The sequence below is a fragment of the Nicotiana tabacum genome, chromosome 14 (genome assembly GCF_000715075.1).
Source record: "Nicotiana tabacum cultivar K326 chromosome 14, ASM71507v2, whole genome shotgun sequence".
Taxonomy (NCBI): Eukaryota; Viridiplantae; Streptophyta; class Magnoliopsida; order Solanales; family Solanaceae; genus Nicotiana; species Nicotiana tabacum.
This window is the reverse complement of record NC_134093.1, coordinates 113,230,254-113,250,820: the sequence shown is the minus strand read 5'-3', so window position 1 is coordinate 113,250,820 and position 20,567 is coordinate 113,230,254. Positions and strand designations below refer to the sequence as shown.

The 20,567-nt window shown below is 35.3% G+C and overlaps 1 protein-coding gene across 1 annotated transcript; it reads right to left on the bottom strand.

Annotated features, from left to right (window-relative positions):
- Window positions 1–12,908: 12,908 nt before the first annotated feature.
- LOC107773884 (PH, RCC1 and FYVE domains-containing protein 1-like) lies at window positions 12,909–20,184 on the bottom strand. The gene is made up of 9 exons (XM_075229896.1): window positions 19,776–20,184; window positions 18,011–18,097; window positions 17,773–17,862; window positions 17,594–17,680; window positions 17,377–17,484; window positions 15,172–17,250; window positions 14,923–15,069; window positions 13,901–14,352; window positions 12,909–13,425 (listed from the first exon to the last, which is right to left on the bottom strand). Exons 1-9 carry the CDS (start codon window positions 19,821–19,823, stop codon window positions 13,260–13,262), a joined length of 3,264 nt encoding a protein of 1,087 aa, XP_075085997.1. The 5' UTR covers window positions 19,824–20,184; the 3' UTR covers window positions 12,909–13,259.
- Between the last annotated feature and the right edge of the window lie 383 nt (window positions 20,185–20,567).

Genomic DNA, 20,567 nt, shown 5'->3' with positions numbered 1-20,567 from the left:
TATTAAATCCTCTATTTTTCACGTCTAGATCCTTGTTTGTTGAAATTGTTTTTATATGATGATTTGGTGTGATTGCCACCTTGATTTTTATGTGAAATATTATTTGGTTGAGTTTTTCACTTTCGGATATTTTGTTAAGATTTTGTGCACATTATGGTCGAGCCATGGGCTCCTTATTGTGAAAAATAAGGTATTGTTGATTTTTGTGGCAAGTTGTGATATTTGAGTACTTGATGTGCAATCTGTGATAATTTATAATATTTGAGCACTTGATGTGCAATTTGTGATAAGTTGTAATATTTGAGCACTTGATGTGCAATATGTGATAAGTTATAATAATTGAGCATTTGATGTGCAATCTGTGATATATTGTAATATCTGAGCACATGAGGTGCAGTTTATGAGATGTGATTTTGGTACGTTATATTGTGGGAGTTATGTTCGGGTGTTTGCACGAGATTTCTACCGTGCTATTATTACTATTGATTTATGCACATGCGGCGTGACAAGGCGGGCTATATATATATATATATATATATGGGCTTGCGCATGTGGCAAGACAAGGTGTGTGTGTGTGTATGTGTGTGTGTGTGTGTGTGTATAGGTTTGCGCATGTGGCGAGACAAAGTGGGAACATTATTGTGCGCGGGTGGTGAGACAAGGCGGGCATTCACTTTACTACTGTACACGTGGCGAGACAAGATGGGCTATGTCGGGGATTGAATTGTGATGGCCTGGGGGAATTATTGTTGTTGCATTGTAATGACCCGGCCGGTCGTTTTGAGTATTATAACCCTGTTCCCCCATTTACTGCTCAATTTATGCCTTACACTTGATTTATGACTTATCGGGTTAGTTGGTTCGGGTCCGAAAGGATTTTGGAGTGAAATGAGACACTTAGTCTCATAATTAAAAACTTAAGTTAAAATAGTAACCGGATGTCGACTTATGTATAAACGACCCCGGAATGGAGTTTTGATGATTCCAATAGCTCCGTATGGTGATTTTGGACTTAGGAGCGTGTTCGAAAAATTATTTGGAGGTCCGTAGTAGAATTAGGCTTGAAATGGCGAAAGTTGAATTTTTGAAAAGTTTGACCGGGGGGTTGACTTTTTGATATTTGGGTCGGAATCCAATTCCGGAAATTGGAATAGGTCCGTTAAGTTATTTATGACTTGTGTGCAAAATTTGAGGTCAATCGGACTTGATTCGATAGGTTTCGGCATCGAATGTAGAAGTTGGAAATTTCATAATAGACTAAAGTCAAGTGAGTTTGCACAAGACCTAACTTCAAATGAGCATAACTCTCAGGACACGAAGTTTTATATTGTGTATTACCTATAAAATGAAATATCTTTGAGTCTAGTTTCTAACTCTTTAAACCGTTCGTCATTTGGACATTCCTACAAGAAGTAATGACCAAATTACCAAAGGCTGGAAAAATACAATTCTACGACCAATTATGCGATCGCAAAACTGCTTCTACGACCGCAAACTGGTCGCAGAATGGACCAGAAGAGCCCAGTTCTGGGCACCGATTTTGCGATCAATTTTGCGGCCCGCATATCCATTCTGCGGTCCATTATGCGACCGCAGTCCTGCTTTCGGAGGGTTAAATTTTCTATTTTCATAACCCGACCCCATTTCGATAAACAGGCTTTGGGGCTTATTTTAGGGCAATTATCTGATGATTTTAGAGAGAAGTGAGAGTGTTCTAGAGAGAGGAAGTAGATGAAGTGTCTTGTTCATCAAATTCTTGTCCAAGCCTTGAAATCCAACGAGAAATCCCTCAAGTTCTTCATCAAAGAGGTAAGGTTCTAACCCCTAATCTTCAATTTCGAGTTTGGGTAATGATGGGTGATTAAGAGTATGATTCTTGGGTGTAAGAGTATTATTTATACGTATCAATAAGGTTTATGGAAAGAGTCTTGAGTTCAAATGGGTAAAGATTGGGTTAAAAATGGTAGAAATCTTCAAAGACTTCAATTGAAGATTTGAGGGTCGAGTTGATGTCGGAATTTGGTAAAATTTATATGGTTGGATGGAATTAATATTTTGTAACTTTCGTCGGGTTTCGAGACATGGGCCCCACGGGCGATATTTGAGTGTAAATTCAGATTTTTGTAGAAAAATTAGTATTTTGTTATGGAATAAATTCCTATAATTTGGGTTGACTGAATCAAATTAATTGTGACTAGATTCGAGCCGTTCGAAAGTTGTTACGCGCATAATGAAATTTCTGGAAGTATTGTTTAGCTTGCTCGACATTGGATTCGGCTTGTTCGAGGTAAGTAACTCTTCTAATCTTGGAGTTGAGGGTATGAGCCTTGAATATACGTATTATGTGAATTGTTTGGAGGTGACACACATGCTAGTGACGGGCGTGTGGGAATGCACCGTAGGAATTGTGACTTGGTCAAATTCCATGGGACTGTATAGTTGAATAATCTGTTGATATCTGTACATTCTCTACATGTTAGAGAAAATTGTATTAAAATCATGCTTAGGCATGTGTTCTTATTGTTGGTACCCATTGGGGTCATTTTTGTGGTTGAATAATATGTTCAAATTGTAATTTTTCACTCAGTCATGTTTATTCATTTCATATCATACCTCAGTCTCTCTTATTTATTGCTGATGCATCATATCATTGTCGTTGGGCTGCTTATCATGATTTCTGAGAGCCTGAGAGACTTGAGAGGTTGATGACTGAATGAGGCCGAGGGCCTGATTGTGAGGATATTTTTGGGATTGGGCTGCACGCCGCAGCAGGCTATGTTAGCTTTATATATTACTATTATATGGATCGGGACTGCCCGCCTGCAGCAGGCCTTATTAGCTTATTATGGCACGTGAGTTATCCGTGCGGATTCTGATATGATATTATAGCACGTGAGTTGTCAGTGCAGCACGTGAGTTGTCCGTGCAGATTATAGCGCTTGGGCTGAAGGAGCCCCTCCTGAGTTTGTACACACCCCTAGAGCGCAGGTACCTACTGAGTGCGAGTGCCGAGTGATGAGTGACTGGGAGGCATGAGTGATTGTGAGGTATACCCGATGGGCTATTTACGAGTGATTGTGAGGTATGCCCGATGGACTGTTTATGAGTGATTGTGAGGTATGTCCGAGGGGCTGTTTACGAGTGATTGTGAGGTAAGCCCGAGGGGCTGTTAATTATTTTATCATTAAGTTGCATCGCATTGGCATGCACACATGACATACAGGCATAGAGATGTATTTTATCATGTTGTACTGCATCACATCATTCATGATTTTTCACACATTTTTTACATATGGGCATAGTGATGCATTTGTTTTTACACGGGTTATCCGAAAGGAAAATGAAACATCTTATTTATTATTGACAAGATTTTGGGAGAAATTTATTATTTTCAAACTATTCATATTTTTGGCAACTCCGGCAAAAGATTTGAGTTTTCACTGATGGATTTGAAAGGAAGAACTATTATTTTTGAAATCATGATTTGGCTGAGCATTTTATCTCTGAGTTACTTCTGGTATTATTTGCTTTATGTTGTTATGGACTGTTGTGGACTATTGATTTTGGACCCGACCTTGGTGGAAGCTCATTACTACTTTCAACCCAAGGTTAGGTTTGTTACTTACTCAGTACATGGGGTCGGTTGTACTGATACTACACTTCTGCACATTGCGTGCAGATGTTAGTTGTTGTTGTTGATGTGCTCGATAGTTGCCGGATTTGAAGATGTACTTGCGTTCTTATGGTAGCTGCCTCTTGTTCATGGTAGCTTTAGATTATAAAAACTCTATTTATGTACTTTTCAAACAGAAGATGTATTTACTTCATATCAGCTTCGTAAATTCTATTCTTAGAAGCTCATGATTTGTACTACCAGTCCTTGGGGAGTATATTATAATCAATTAATTATTAATTGAATCAGATTGTGTTATTTGGCTTACCTAGCGGGTGAGGTTAGGTGCCATCACGACTAGTTGGATGTTGGGTCGTGACATGCATATTTACTTTTGGGACTACGAGACGGTATCTCGGGAGTGCCTTTGTTGACATTCTCTATGGTTGCATTTGTCTTCGGTTATTTTTGTATTTCCGTGATAGGTAAATTGTTGTGTTCTTCTGTGATGTAATATTTGATTCTATTATGTGTTTGTATCCCTTGTTGTAATGTATTGGCTTTGGCTCTTGTACGAGACTCTGAGGATTTGTGGTTCTAGTCTTTATTAGTTTTCAAGGTTAAGTTGTTTTGAATAAAAGAAATTGTTGTGTGCTTTAGTTCTTATAAGTTTTACATCCAAATCAGAAACTATCGGGTGCTTCATTTTAATTGAAATGTTATTTTCTTCGCCCAAATAATTTCTAAAATAAATTCATTTCTTTGTTGATTTTCTTACTTGATTTAAAAATTTTAAACTTACTTTATCGGAAATATATTGATCGTGTGGATCTAATATACATTGATAATGATATTTGGCACGTGAATTGTCCGTGCAGTTATGATATGAAATGAGGGCACGAGGTGCCGGAAAAATATGATGATTTAATTATAGGCACGAAGTGCCGTGAAAATATAAAAGTGGGCTGAGACCCGTATTTATGAAAAATATAAAAATTGGCTGAGACTCGTAGTTGTATGATTATGAAATGAAGTGTCACATGGTGACTTTTTAATTGAAAGAATTATATTCAAAATATTTATTTGGAAGAAGTTTTATTCAAAAAGATTTATTTGAAAGAATTACATTCGAAAGGTATTTATTTGAATAAATTATATTTGAGAGAGATTTATTTAAAGGAAGTATATTTGAAAGATATTTATTTGAAGGAATTATATTTGAAAGAGATTTATTCGGAAGAATTATATGTGAAAGATATTTATTTGAAATACTTGATTTAATTGGGTGTACTTATATTCATAAATTGTTGAGCATTATTAACGGTATTTTGTTGCCCTTATTGTTATTTGTTTCCTATTATTTTAAATATCTTATTGCACAGGCTATTAGACTAGTGAGTGTCTTGACTCTACCTCGTATCTACTCCACTGAGGTTAGTCTTGATACTTACTGGGTACCGACCGTGGTGTACTCATACTACACTTCTGCACATTTTTGTGCAGCGCCAGGTATTGGAGATATCGGATTCGGACAGAATTAGAGTGGGATCGTAAGAATTCAAGGTAGAGATGTTTGGTCATCGCAGTCCCTTGGAGTCTTTTCATTTCATTGTACTGTTAATTTTTAATCAAACAGTATTTTATATTCGGTCCTCGTGAACATTCTGTGTATTCAGTTAGAGTTCGTGACTCAGTACTACCAGTCTTGGGAGGTTGTATGTTCATATTTGTTCTGCTGTTAGTTTTGATTACTTATTTAATTTTAAAAAAATGGCTTCAAAATGTAATTGAAATCGGCTTACCTAGTCTTAGAGACTAGGTGCCATCACGACGCCTGTGGTGGGATTTTGGGTCGTGACAATCTCTGAGATTACTTCTGGTATTATTTGCTTTATGTTGTTATGGACTGTTGTGGACTAGTGATTTTGGACCTGACCTTGGTAGAAACTCGTCACTACTTTCAACCTACAGCTAGGTTTGTTACTTACTCAGTGCATGGGGTCGGTTATACTAATACTACACTTCTGCACATTGCGTGCAGATGTTGGCTGTTGTTGTTGTTGTGCTTGATGGTTGCAGGATTTGAAAATGTACATGCATTCCTGTTGTAGCTGCCTCTTGTTCAGGGTAGCCTTAGATTTATAAAAGCTCTGTTTATGTATTATTCAAACAGACTATATATTTATTTCATTTCTGCTTTGTATACTCTATTCTTAGAAGCTCATGATTCGTACTATCAGTTCTTGGAGAATGTATAAGGTTAAGATAATTATTTACTTAAATTGCTTTAATAATTGTTATTGAAATTGGATAGTTGAAAGTTGGCTTACCTAGCGGGTTGGGTTAGGTGCCATCACGACTAGTTGGATTTTGGGACGTGACAGTAATATTATTAAATTTATATTTTAATTATTTTAAAATCATTTTTCCAACCGAAGTCGGTTGGAAATATTTAATTATAACTTATTCCGGTTGGTTAATTAAATATATATAATTTTTGTTATATTAAAAACCAATTGCCTTGGGCGGGAAATAATAATTTCAAAATTTCAGACCGAATTCGATCGGAAATTTGGAAAAGATTTAATAAAAAATTATTTTGTACATTATATACAAGTATGACCAGGTGTTGGTCAAATATTGACCAATTTTCGATTGAAATCGGTCGGAATTTTTATTTTTTTTTTTGCTGTGGGACCACTATTTCCGTTAGAAATATTTTTGTTGACTTTTGCGACCAATTTAGCAGTTTTCGACCGATTTCAATCAGTATGCCTTGGACGAAATATGTCAGTTTTCTAGTAGTGAGTATAGAGATTTCTGATACTATCAATGGATATTAATTATAGTACTCATCTTCTTTTTAAGACTACAAATTTTATTTTTATGAAAAATTATTTATAAATGTCTTTTGAGTGACCTGACAGTGAAATTATATGTTAAATTACATGGAGTCCGGAATCAAAATGATGTAAAACACTAATTTAATCACGAAAATAAAAATAAATTGAACATTTCTTTGTTTAACGCAGTAAAGAACTGACGGCATTCTTGCTCTCCAGTCTAACGGCGTGAATGTTGAAACGGAACAACATGTCGCTGTTACAACAAGCGACGTGCTAACTCACACGATTTTTTTATTATTATTATAAAAAATGACTTTTTTTATTATTATTATAAAAAATGAATTTTCTTTTCATCTCATTATATCTCAAACCACTTACAATAGGGGTTGCTCTGATGATAAGCAACTTTCACTTCCAACCAAGAGGTTGTGAGTTCGAGTCACCCCAAGAGCAAGGTGGGAGTTCTTGGAGGGAAGGATGCCGATGTTCTATTGGAAACAGCCTCTCGACCTCATGGTAGGGGTAAGGTCTGCGTACACACTACCCTACCCAGATTCCACTAGTGAAATTATACTGGGTTGTTGTTGTATATCTCAAACCACTTAGCTCTCATATTCTTAACACTAGAACGAATTTATTATTGCAATATTTTTAATTTAAATTAATTCAAATACAAAATAATTTGTCTCTCAATTTAGTTTAATTTATAAATTAATTAGATAAGATTATTTTTTAACAAATATATATTATTTAGTTAAATAACCTATTACTAATACTTATAACTGTAAAATTCAATTAACTGAACTTAACATATGCACTGTCTATCGGTTTCTCTTTTTCATATACAGTCCCTTTCGTCCCATTTGCCATACTCAGGTGGCAAAATTAACCATTCTCTCTATTAATTCACGTGGCACTATTTTCTTATTAGTTCACTGAAATACAAAAAAAATAAAAAGAAAAAGATATATTTTAATATTAATTTAACTTTTAAACTTCTTATTACTCCCTTAGTTTTAAACATGGTCACTAGAAATCTTGTTTAAAACCACAACTTCCAAAAATTTTCGTTCTTTCTTAAATGTAATTGTTCTATCAAATTATATCGCATAAATTAGAACTGAGGGTACATATTTTTTACAAGATTCCATATATAGCACGCTCTTATGCTTAGATTCGGGTCTAATATATGGTGATATAATTTAATTTACTCACAAGATATTAGATTATGGTCTAACCTATGTAATAATTAACTTACAAATTGTCATAAGATTTTCAATTTGTTCAAAAAGTATCTTTAGAGTGTGACCTAATGTGATGACCCAAAATGTCATCTTTAAATTTAATAAGTAATTTTGTATTCTAAGACCTCGAAAAGCACCATTTATCATTCCTCGACTTGCGTGCACAGTCCGTACAATTTTTCGGAAAGTTTTTATGTGAAAAATGGATTAAAATGGGAAATAGAGCTTTAAAATTCAAGTGAGTTGACCTTCGTCAACATTTTTAGCAAACGGTCCCGGATCGGTATTTTGACAGTTCCGGTAACTCCGTATCGTGATTTGAGACTTGGGCGTATGCCCGAAATTTAATTTGGAGGTCCCTAACTCAAGTTATGACCATTTAACAGAACTAGCAATTTAAAGGCTAAATGTTTCAAGTTTGACCACGGGGTTGACTTTTTGATATCGGAGCCGAAATTTGATTCTGAAAATTTGAACAGCTCCGTTATGTCATTTATGACTTGTGTGCCAAAGTTGAAGTCATACCGGATTCATTTAATATGTTTTGGCACGAGATTTGTGAATTAAAAGTTTAAAACTCAAAGTTCGAATCGGGATGTGAATTGTAATTTCAGTATTGTTTGACGTGATTTTTAGACCCCGAGTAAGTTCGTATTATGTTACGGGACTTGTTGATATATTCGAGCGGGGTCCCGAGTACCCCGAGAGTGAAACGGATCGAAATCGGAACAAGAATTGGACTTAAGCAAAATCTGAAATTTTGAGTTTGGTGTAATCGCACCTGCAGAATTTTGACCGCAGGTGCGAGCTCGCAGAAGCGAGACTTCCATTGCAGATGCGGTCTTCGCAGGTGCAGCCCTTTGCGCAGAAGCGGACGTCGCATGTGCGACATTTTGTCCGCAGGTGCGGAACCTCGCCTGGCAGCCCCACTTCGCAAATGCGAGCTTTGTCTCGCAAATGCGAGATCGCAGGTGCGAAAATATAGCCCGCAAATGCGAAAATATTGGGCAGAATACATAAAATCAGGTCTTAGCCATTTTTACTCATTTTTGAGTTTTAAGTCTCGGATTTGGGCGATTTCAAGGGGAATTTCCACGACTTTGAACTGGGTAAGTGTTCTTTATCATATAGTGATTGTATTTCACAAATCCATGTCTATATTCATCATTTATTTCGAATTTAGATGGAAGAAATTGGAATTTTTGTAAAACTTTCCAAAAACGAAAAATTAAGATTTGAAGGTTCATTTGATATCGGAATTGGACAAATTTGGTATGGTTGAACTCGTATTGGAACGGGTATTCGGATTTCGTGAGTTTTTCCGGGATTTGAGACGTGGGTCCCACTGTCGAATATTTTAATGAATTTCGAATTTTATCCGAAAAATTTATAAATTTATATGAAATTAATTCCTATGATTAGTATTGAATATATTGAATTGTTTGTGAATAGATTTGAAGCTTTCAGAGGCAAATTTAAAAGGAAAAGTTGTGGTTGAATAATTGATTAGAATTTGCAAAGCAAGGTAAGTGTCGGGGTTAACCTTGACTTGAGAAAATAGAACCCTTAAATTGTTTGTTATGTGAATTGCATGTAAACGACGTATACGCGAGGTGACGAGTGTCTATACGTCGTCAAATTAATTGTTTGCCTGCTTACTTGAAAAATCATAAATTATTTTTAATCATAAATTAATTATTATAATAATTGTTTCTCTCTTATTCTTTGCAAATATAAATTCTTGAATTCCTGCATTAATTTTTGAATTATGTGCCTTAATTGTTATTTGATATTTAGCATAATAAATATTAAACTGCCTATTTGCTCCCTGATTTTCATAATAATTTGCTATTTGTCATTGTTTGCTTTATAATTAAACCATAATTATTGTATGCTTGTTGTCTCGTAATTTTATATTAATTGTTACATTTATTGGGAAAATTTCTTCTATAAGAATTGGTAAATTGATTATAATGAATATATTGGAGGATCGGGTTGTACGCCGCAACAGACTTATTAAAAGTCAATATTGGAGGATCGGGTTGCACACCGCAATAGACTTATTAAAAGTCAATATTGGAGGATCGGGTTGTACGCCGCAACAGACTTATTAAAAGTCAATATTGGAGGATCGGGTTGCACGCCGCAACAGACTTATTAAAAGTCAATATTGGAGGATCGGGTTGCACGCCGTAACAGACTTGTTAAAAAGTTAATATTGGAGGATCGGGTTGCACGCCGCAACAGACTTGATTAAAATGAATATGTTGGAGGAGCGGGTTGCACGCCGCAAAAGAACTGAATGTGGATATATTGTGAGAGCGGGTTGCACGCTGCAACAGAAATAATGGAAATGATAATTGGTTAAGACTATTGAGTTGCCTTCAATTATTATAAATGAATTACCTGATTTATTCCTATTATTGTTGTTATTACTAATATTGCGTACAGGTTAATGTAAGTGAACCGCCTTAGCCTCGTCACTACTTCATCGAGGTTAGGCTCAACACTTACCAGTACATGAGGTCGGTTGTACTGATACTACACTCTGCACTTCTTGTACAGATTTTGGAGTTGGTCTCAGCGGCGTACCATAGACTTGCTCGGATTTCAGCTATCATAGGAGACTTGAGGTATAACTGCATGGCGTCCGCAGTTCAGAAGTCCCCGTCTATTGTACTTTAGCTGTGTGTTTATTTCCAGACAGCTTTATATTATTCAGACCTTTATTTGTATTTATTCTAGAAGTTCGTGCACTTGTGACACTAATTCTGTGATGGTATTTAGACACCGTTATTATTATGGATTATTTTAAAATTACTTCCGCATTTGCTTCCTTGTTATTAATAAATTTAAAAATTATTTTAAAATGGATAATATTATTCTAACGTTGGCTTGCCTAGCAAGTGAAATATTAGATGTAATCACGGTCCGAAGATGAAAATTTCGGATCGTGACACCTAAGAGATCCATCAACTACAAGAAAAATAAAAAGAGGGTCGTTTACTAAAAGGTTTGTACCAAAAGAGACAACGGGCAAAACTTTACTTTGCCAAGGGGCTAGGCAAGGTAGTTAATTTTTGGTAAAAGAGAATTTAAAAAGCAGGCCTCTGGGATGAAATTAAAAAATAGTCAGATTTTCAAGTGATAATTGAAAAATAGTCATCGTTTCAATTAGGGGTGTACAAATCAAACTGACAAACCGCACCAACCCGATAATCCGAGTCAAACCGAGAAAAAAAGCCCAACTATGATTTGGTTTAATTAGTTTGGTGTTGGAAAAAAACCCGACGATATTTGGTTTTGTTTGATTTTAACTAAAAAAAAGTCAAAACGAAACCATATCAACCCGATATTATATGTATACAAGTTTTAAATATATTTAATACATGAAAATATTTATTGTAGTGTAGTTTATTAATATTTCTTAAGCTTTTTCATAATTTTATCTTTTAACGTATTATTTCAAGTTTGGACTTATAATTTTTGGATGCTCCAATAAGTTTTATAGTCCATAAATGTTAGTAACTCAAATAAATCCTAAACCAAAATCAAATCAATACTAATGATAATAAAAGACATTCAATTCAATTGTACTATGAATAAAAATAGTGTTTGATATCTGTTTTTTAGTTTTTCCATGGTTTAGATCAAATGCATAACTTATTTTTCTTTTAGTGTTTAATCATGTAAATAATAATACTTATTAGTCGTACTTATTTTAGCAACTTATTAGTAATTTTAAATTATATTTGTTTTCATCATGGCTTATTAATAATATTTATTTTATGCGATTTTCTCATTTTTATTGTTAAATATTTTAGTACAATGCCATGAATTATCTCATATTTATGTTATTTTATTAAAAAATACCTTATATAGTTTTGCCTTACTAGGCTTAAAGAAATATTTGGAGCACAAATTCTATGTTTGGTGCTATAAAGATTTTATGGAAAAGACCGAAACAACCCGAAAACCCAAAAAATCCGAGAAAAAACAAGATTTAAAAATCCGACTTTTATTGGTTTGGTTTAGTCTTTAGATTTAATAACTCGATATAATTGGTTTGGTTTGGTAATTAAAAAATTCGAACCAACTCGACCTGTGTACACCCTTAGTTTCAATAGTAATAGAAATTTAGCCACTTTTCATGTAAAGATAAATCTGAACGAAAACACTGTTCAAAATCCGAAAAATATTCCAGCATAATATGATGGAGTTCCAGTATAATATACTGGTCCAGCACATGCTGGAAGTTCATACACAGGTATTCCAATTTCCAGTAGATTATGCTGAAACTTTCCGTGTGTTGGAGTTTCAGTATAATATGATGGAAGTTCATATACAGGTGCGTCAATCTCTAGTATATTATGCTGAAACTTTTCATGTTGCAGCAAAAAAAATAATGGCTATTTTTCAATGACTTTGCAAACGCTGACTATTTTTCAATTACCAGTCCGAAAACTGGCTAGCCAAGTAGCCGTTGCTATTTTCACCTAGTTCAGTGCCCATATGAGTTGAGTTCGTTGAGTTTGTATCCTAATATTGTTTTCTTCAATAGTATACTTTTGTAATAGCAGTATTTGATTTTAAATGTAAAATAAGAATAATATTGAAGAAGAATGATATTGACTCAAGAATCAGAAATATTAGTAATTTCAAAAAAAAAATGTAAATAACAAAATAAGAAGTTACTTGCGGCTCAGTATGTAATAGATCATCAAATCTTTAATTTATAAAGAGAGTCTCCCTCCAAATCTGAAATTGTTGGAACTTTCTCCTTGGCATTCATCTCAAAAATTTAGTTTAGGAGAATAATAGATGTAATTAATTTCATAAAATTCTCCTTTTAGTGGCGGTTGGGACTATACGATATATCTTGTTAAGATTGCATGTTTTAGGTGAGACAAGCAAATTATACTATATTGATTTTATTATTATATGGCAAAAATAGAAGAGCATTCCTTTAAAGAGTAAAAGCTCTATTTGAGACTTCTTTAATCAATACAAAAATGGATATAAGTTATATTAACCGACAATATAAACATATCAATTTAATTGGTTATATATAGTAGGTTACTCTTCTATTTTTTAGATTGTCATATCAAACTTGCTATGAAAATAAATTTACCTGAGATTTACATGTTATTGTAAGTAACTTAACCAGATGGTATAGAAAATCTATGCACTAACCGTGCACAAAACTTAAATTCTACAAAAATTAAAATATCATACATCTGACCACTCCTTCTTTGCTACATTACATGTGTGCAAGAAAATACTTAATCATTTCCCATTCTTCCTTAAACAACATTCTGACTTCTATCTAACAATACTTATTTTCTTTTTCCTTTCTTACCTTCTGTCAAAAGCAAGTCCTACATGTACATTTTTTGCATAAATAGCATTCACATTGCTCTTTTGCTCATATCAAATATCTAGTTTCTCAAAAGAGTTAAAAGGCATAAAATGTATCCACTTCAAACTCACTAAATCTAAATGTTATACCTGCTTCTGCTGCTAATAACACTAAGCTAACAAAATTAGCAGTCAAGTCTATGTAGCCTGTGATGTTTCACTATTTTCCTCTGTTGCTGGTGGAGGAGGAAATGATGAATCAGCAGACGCGACGTTTGTCTTTGGAGGGCTGTATTTTTTCAGTAGCCTATCTTTGTTTTCCTTCCACCATTCTTCTGCTTGTTGCTCCGCGAACCTCCGTTTACTGCAGGAAATTGTCCAATCAACAAACAGTACAAAGATGTTGATTAGGTACTCCCTCCGTCCCAGTTTATGTGATGGTTGTGTTTGACGTATTAAGATGACAAGAAACAGTACAAACTTGTGGTTGAAAACAGGTCATAGGCATTTATGTGGCTATACATCGTTTTAAACGTATATAGTTGAATTGTTTCTAAATATAGAAAGCTGTCACTTTATTGGTACCTAGTTTATCTGATGGTTGTGTTTGACATACAAAGATGTCAACAAACAGTACCAACTTGTGGTCGAAAACAGGTCATAGGCATTTCTGTGGCTATACATCATTTTACACGTATAAAGTTAAATTGTTTCTCAATATAGAAAGGTGTCACTTTGTTGGTATAGACTAAAAAAGAAAGTGCGCCAAATAAAATGGGACAGATGGAATACAAGTTATCAAATCTTAGTTTAGCAACAAAGAGATTTTAATGAAATACCTGAACCTAACGCGCTTGAAGATCTTGGTGCCATTTGTAAGTTGAAGTAGAGTAACGTAGACGCCCGGTTCAAATTGTTCAATAACTTCCTTTTGTCCCTCTCTTTGAGCTTTAGGTGACCCTGAGACACTTTCCGCGCTTGATTGATGTACACCTCTTGTTTCTGAAGCTGATTGTCCGTGATTTTCACGTATAGTTCCATCAACATTATGTGATGTTTCTTGAACTCCAGCAGCATCCCATTGATCATTTCTAATGACAGACTCAGAAGATAGATTATTTCTATGTGTTGGCTTCTGTTGATTATAAGACATATCGGATGACAGAGAAGTGTTGTCTTCAGATGCTTGGTTTCCGAATGTATTAAGAAAAGATTCAACCTGAGTTTGTATGGATTTCAGGGCTGAACTCTCAGAGATATCAGGAGGTAGTTCTTGTGTCATTTCTTTCAACTGAATAACAAAAGACGCGATAACACGCTCCATTATCATGACATGAATACTTTCCCAATGCATAAAAATGTATAATACAAGACACAACAATTTCTATGAGTTCTAATATTTTTTAAAAAGAACATGTAAGTTTCAGTCCTAGATATGTAAAATCAAGAAATCTTTTGCGGCAAAGCTCATGAAAAAACTTCTATCCTAATTCTCATAGTTGAAGGGGAGCCTTGGACCAACGGTCAAGTTGTCTCCTTGTGACCTATAGGTCACGGGTTCGAGCCGTGTAATCAGCCACCGATACTTGTATTAGAGTAGGTTGCCTACATCATACCCCTTGGGGTGCGGCCCTTCCCCGGACCCTGCATGAATATAGGATGCTTTGTGCACCAGGCTGCCCTGCCCTAATTCTCATAGTTAGACGCATGTCTGATAAGCATAGTTTCCTATATTTTCTTTTCTGTAGACAGTTGCATTAAACTGCTACACCATATATACAACATATGTGAATTTTGATTTATCGATATAACACAAATCATAAGTCAAGCATAAACAGAAGAGAAGCAATTTGAACATTACTTGAGCAGTAATAGACTTCATGGTTTCCACCGCGATATTACACTTTGATGCTCTCTCTGCAACCAACCTAGATGATTCTTGAGAACTTTCCTTCAATTTTTTGATTTCAGCATCTTGTCCATCACTTTTCTGCTTTAAACTTTTGATCTACATATATAAATGTGACAACTAATAACGATAGTGCTAGACATTAAGTTAATCAACAGAAGGATAAATCTTCTTGTTTTGTATGTGAAAGATTTTCCATACCTGGTTTTGCAATTTGGCAACTTCTTGGTGTAATACATCATTTGTCTTTCTAAGACTATCGATTACACCCCTTGAAAAAACAGGAGCGGGGGAGCGCGGAGGACTTGGTCTTCTAGAGTACGGTGAAGCAGGTCTAGAGTTGGATGAAGGAGGTTGAGATTGAGATTGCGATTGAGAGTGAGATTGAGGCTGAGGTTGCGCGGTCACAACAGGCTTCAACGCATGTTGAAGAGCGCTAAGTGAACTTGGAAAAGCGATATCTTTTAATTGCAAAAGTGATGGAACTTGTGAAGCTCTCACTATACTTAGAGAATCTGATTTGATGCCAGGCCTAGTAGACTTAACTTCAAGGTACTTAATCGGTTCTACAGTGGGTGAGAGCAAAACCCGTGATGTTTTTGGCTCGCCTCTGTCTAACTTACTATTCTCTGGTCGATGAGAGGAGTTAAATTTCTTATCATAAAATGAGGAACTTCCTTCGGAAGCCTTTTTCAATTTCATGTAGCAAGATTCACAAACGCGATGTGGTTTTCCTGGTGTCGGAGCAAGTGCAGCTTTGAGTGCTTTTTTTGAACTGCAAGCATGACAATGAACTAGTCCACAATTATAACAGTTATGCCTCTTTCGAGTAAATCCAAATGCTTGTCGACAACCTGAGCAAACAGATTGATCTGCTCCTGATACCCACTTATGAATGCAAATACTAGCAGTGTAATTAGAGCCACATGCTATGTTCTTCACATGCCTGTCTTTTAAGGCCTCAACTAATGTTGGAGCGTTCCGATCTTCTGTATCACCATGACCTAACCTTCCGTTAGCGCCTTTTCCCCACGTAAAGACTTCACTTCTTGATGTAAGGACAGCAACATGGAATGCACCACATACTATTTCTTCGACGAATTCACCTACCAATTTATCTTGTACAAGGGACGGGACCTTTCCATCGGCCTGTGGATTGCCTAGCTGACCATATGCATTGCTTCCCATGATAAAGACATGACCGGATGTGGTAAGACCAACGGTTATATTATGTCCGCATGCTAACTGATGGAAGTTGTAATCGATAATTGCAGAGACACAAGTCGGAAGCAGATAAGTTTCCTTATTTCCATGACCTAATCTATTCTTATCACCATCTCCCCAAGTGAATAACTTTCTAGTGGGCACATTTCCACAGTTATGGTTTGTGACTTCCACAATAGCAGCCGTGTGCCACACACCACACGCAACTTTAATCGTCTTGAGTCCGTTCAACGATTGAACTTCCTTGGGATACAGTACACTTTCACGATCGCCATGACCTAAAACTCCAAATGATCCATCCCCAAATGTGAATAGTTTTCCATTTGCAGTTGCCAAAGCTGAATGCCACGTGCCACACGCAACTGATAAAACTTGAAGCCCTTCAAGAGGACCGGAAACTCTTTTAGGAATCCAATGGCTAACATCATTGCCATGCCCAAGAAGTCCAGCATTGTGAGTTCCATCTCCCCAAGTATATAAATCACCCAATGTAGACACAGCACAGGTATGATACTCGCCACATGAAACAAAATCGACGTTTGTAACAGCCAGAAATTCAACAAGCCGAGGGCGACTAAAATCCTTTTCAATTCCATGACCTAGCCTGCCACCAGACTCTTCTCCCCAAGTGAAAACCTCTCCTTGCCTTGTAACAAGAGCAATGTGTCGTACCCCACAAGCAATTTGATGAACATCAAGAACCACGTTCGACTCCAAAGGTTTAGGACTAAGTACATCATGTTTAATGGTAATTGGATTCCCGGCTCCATCTTTTGACACTCCATCACACCAAATTTCCCCCCACACATAAACATCACCTAATGATTCTATGTCATCTGGCCCGGAACCCCCACTCGAACAACTTGGAGTGCTAGAGACACTAATACGGAAACCATCCGAACTTGTTCTTACTTGCATATTTCCACGTTCAGACCCCACATCTGAGCTTCGAACACTCAAGGAAGTTTCACCACTATAGTGATCAGCAGATGTCCAATCCCGAGCAATAGTTTGGCTGAAATCTAATGTTGAACCACATGGATGGGTATTTTGTAACTGCATATAAAATCATATTGAGAGGACATCAAATCTGTAATCACTCGTCGATATAATATGCAAGATAGATCTGACAAAACAAATATCTGGTTGCTTTGACCTTAACTATGAAGCTCGAAAACTTACATCAGAAATATCACTCTGAGTACGTCTACTATTACGAGCTTGGCCAGCTGAAATTAAATTCTTTAGACCAGCAATCCAAATCTCTGCTTCAATTTTATCCTTGCAAATCTTCAGAAAGAAAATGATAATTAACTTTCACTATAGTAAACCTTATTCAAAACAGCATTCACGACAGAAAAAAATGTTAACACGAAAATAAATTAATCTGTTCACTAACCAGATCTAGAGATCTTTCACCATTATTGTATATAAGGGAAAATGACAAGTACTCCTTCTCTGGACGCAAATATCTTTTAAAAACAGGCTGCATAGACATATCCACAGGCAAAAGTTTATATATTACAGTATATCTCGTCGATAGGTGAAAGAAATCTAGACATATAATCATTAACTCACAGTTCTCTGGCCAGGAATAATTTTTGAAACTGAAGATAGCTTTAAATTCCTTTCTGCTCCACGAGAGTACCAAATTAACGTTGTTTCATCCTGGAATTATCAACAACAAAGCTTTAATCTTCAACCAGAAAATTAACGATTAAATTTCGTGCAGAAGCTCTCATATTGCAAATGCTGTCTAAAACAAAAGGCACATTGCTAACATGATATGAAGCTGAGAAGTAACACAATCAATTACCGGAGAAACTCTGAAAGGGCAGAACTTAGGCTTCCCCTTCCGGCTATACTTTATTAGTTGTGTACCTTTCTTCAAAGCAATTAGCCCCTTCAAAAGACAGTTTTAAGTGAGAAATAAGCATATCAGGCATATTGATCATTGGTTAATCAATAACTTTACGATAATTATGCTGTAATGTATTCGAAAAACAACATGAAAATTCTACATATGCAAAGTCATGAGAAGACAAGGATGCTTTTGCAAAATGATTCTCTTTCTTACATTGCTAATTGTAGTTGAGTTGGTTCAATTCTATGTTGCATGGACTCTCCAAAATAATGTCACACATGTGTGGGATCCTCAAAATTTATACTCCCTCCGTTTCAATTTATGTGAATCTATTTCCTTTTTAGTCTGTGCCAAAAAGAATGACCTCTTTCCTTATTTGGAAACAATTTACCTTTATGCAACGATTTATATCCACACAAAATATATGTGTCTCATTTTACACCATAAGTTTAAAAGTCTTCTCTCTTTTCTTAAACTCCGTGCCCAATCAAATTGGTTCACATAAATTTAAACGGATGAAGTACTACTTTTAGAGTATCCGACATGCACCAAAGATATTCTCGGAGAGTCCAGACAACATAGGTTCAATCAACTTGCTCATAATCTCATATTGTGTATTGAAAGAAAAACACAAACCAATATTTTTAAGTAGTAAAATTAGCTTCCAAACGCCATGGCTCCGTCAACTTTTGAATCCAATGCATTTTATGACGCCTCAATCATAATATGTCTAGCTCACAGCCATATATACTTGCATTTTGATGTAATTTTAGAAACAACAAAGTGATTATACGTATACTACTAAGTCTAGTCAATTACCACATTGTCATGATAGGAATATGCTTCATCTGTAAAGTTACTAATTGTAACACAACTCTCGACTAAGTCAAATAAGTTAAGGGTCGTCTTTTTTGCCCACACCTAGCATGATATGTTGTTTAGTCAAGAATATATCTGGTGTCCTAATGTTTTCAACAGATAAAGATCATTATAACTCTATAATTTGCTGCATATGTCTTGTGTCTTTTCTTTTTCTCAAGCATGCTGTAACAGCCCACAGACAGCGCGCGGTTGAACTCAAAAGGGGTTTTGTTGTGAAGCTTGACTTAGGAAAATCCCACAACGGAATTAGAGGCGAAGGTTAGTAAAAAGGCGAGTTCCTGTTGAGGCACCTTTTGAGTTAAAGCCCAAGGAGACAAAACCGTGAAACAGTTAGGTATGAGCCGTTACACAGTTACACATATGAGCGCATTTCACTTAAATCAACTACTCATATGACACTTAGTTGTTTAATAACAAGTTTATTTGGCTAAATTCATCTAATCATGCTAAGCACAGAATAGGCATTTGCATAAAGAATTTAATTTATATGCACTGACAGTGTAAAAAATAATTATACCTAATTTGACCTGTTATAGTAGGTTACTTTACCATTTCATTTATATTATAAAGCTATAATATACTGAATGACATGATAGCTTAATTTTTTTTTTACATCATCAGTGTATAAAACTTAAACTCTTACATTAATTCGAACAAAGGAATTCGATTTTCCAATTTCCACAACACGATCATACTTAGAAGGCAAAGGCATAGCTACATATATATATCAGAAGGTGGTCAGTTAACATACTTCGTCGAAAATATTATACGTATACATTTAATCTTGAACGCCCTTAGCAAAATTTCTGATTTCGCTACTGAATAAAATACGTACCTGGTCAATGTCACGGTCAGGATTGCCATAGTTAGCAGGATCTGCCATTCCATCTGAAACAATTCTTGGCTATCCACCAAAAAAGCCTATTTTTCCCAACCATCATCATAGATACCAAGGCAAATTTCTTTGGCCTATCATCAACTGTATCTTTTTTAATTAAGCTAATCCCTTAATTAGATCTCAAAGAACACTTGAGATTTTAATTTGGTCACTGTTTTTTTCTTGATCCACCTAATAAAAGCAAATAAAAATAAAAAATTCAAGATTTTGGTGAATTCATGTTGGATTGCTATGGAGTGAAAAGGGGTAATGTAGAATTTTGGGAAATTCTCAGAATAGATCAGAGGCAGCAAAAAGAGAAAGAAAACAGAAATGAAAGAAAGAGAAATTTTAAGTGACAGCAAGTTTAGGGGAACCAAACATTTTCGATTTTGGCGCGCTTATTTGGCTCCCTTAACTACCTTATGTATCATCTATTTATTCACGTGATAAAAACTTCACACACACATGCACACACAAAAATACATCTTGAACACCCTTAGCGAAAAAAAAATTCTTCGTCTATTCTTAGATTATAGTGTGTGATTGGGCACGAAATTTAGACACTAATCTGATTTATGTATTACATACCGTATATAGTACTCCCTCCATTTCAATTTATGTGAACATATTTGACTGGGCACTTAATTTAAGAAAAAAGAGAAACTTTTGAACTTATGGTATAAAATGAGGCACGTATATTTTTTGTGGCTATAAATCATTGTATAAAGGTAAATTGTTTCCAAATAT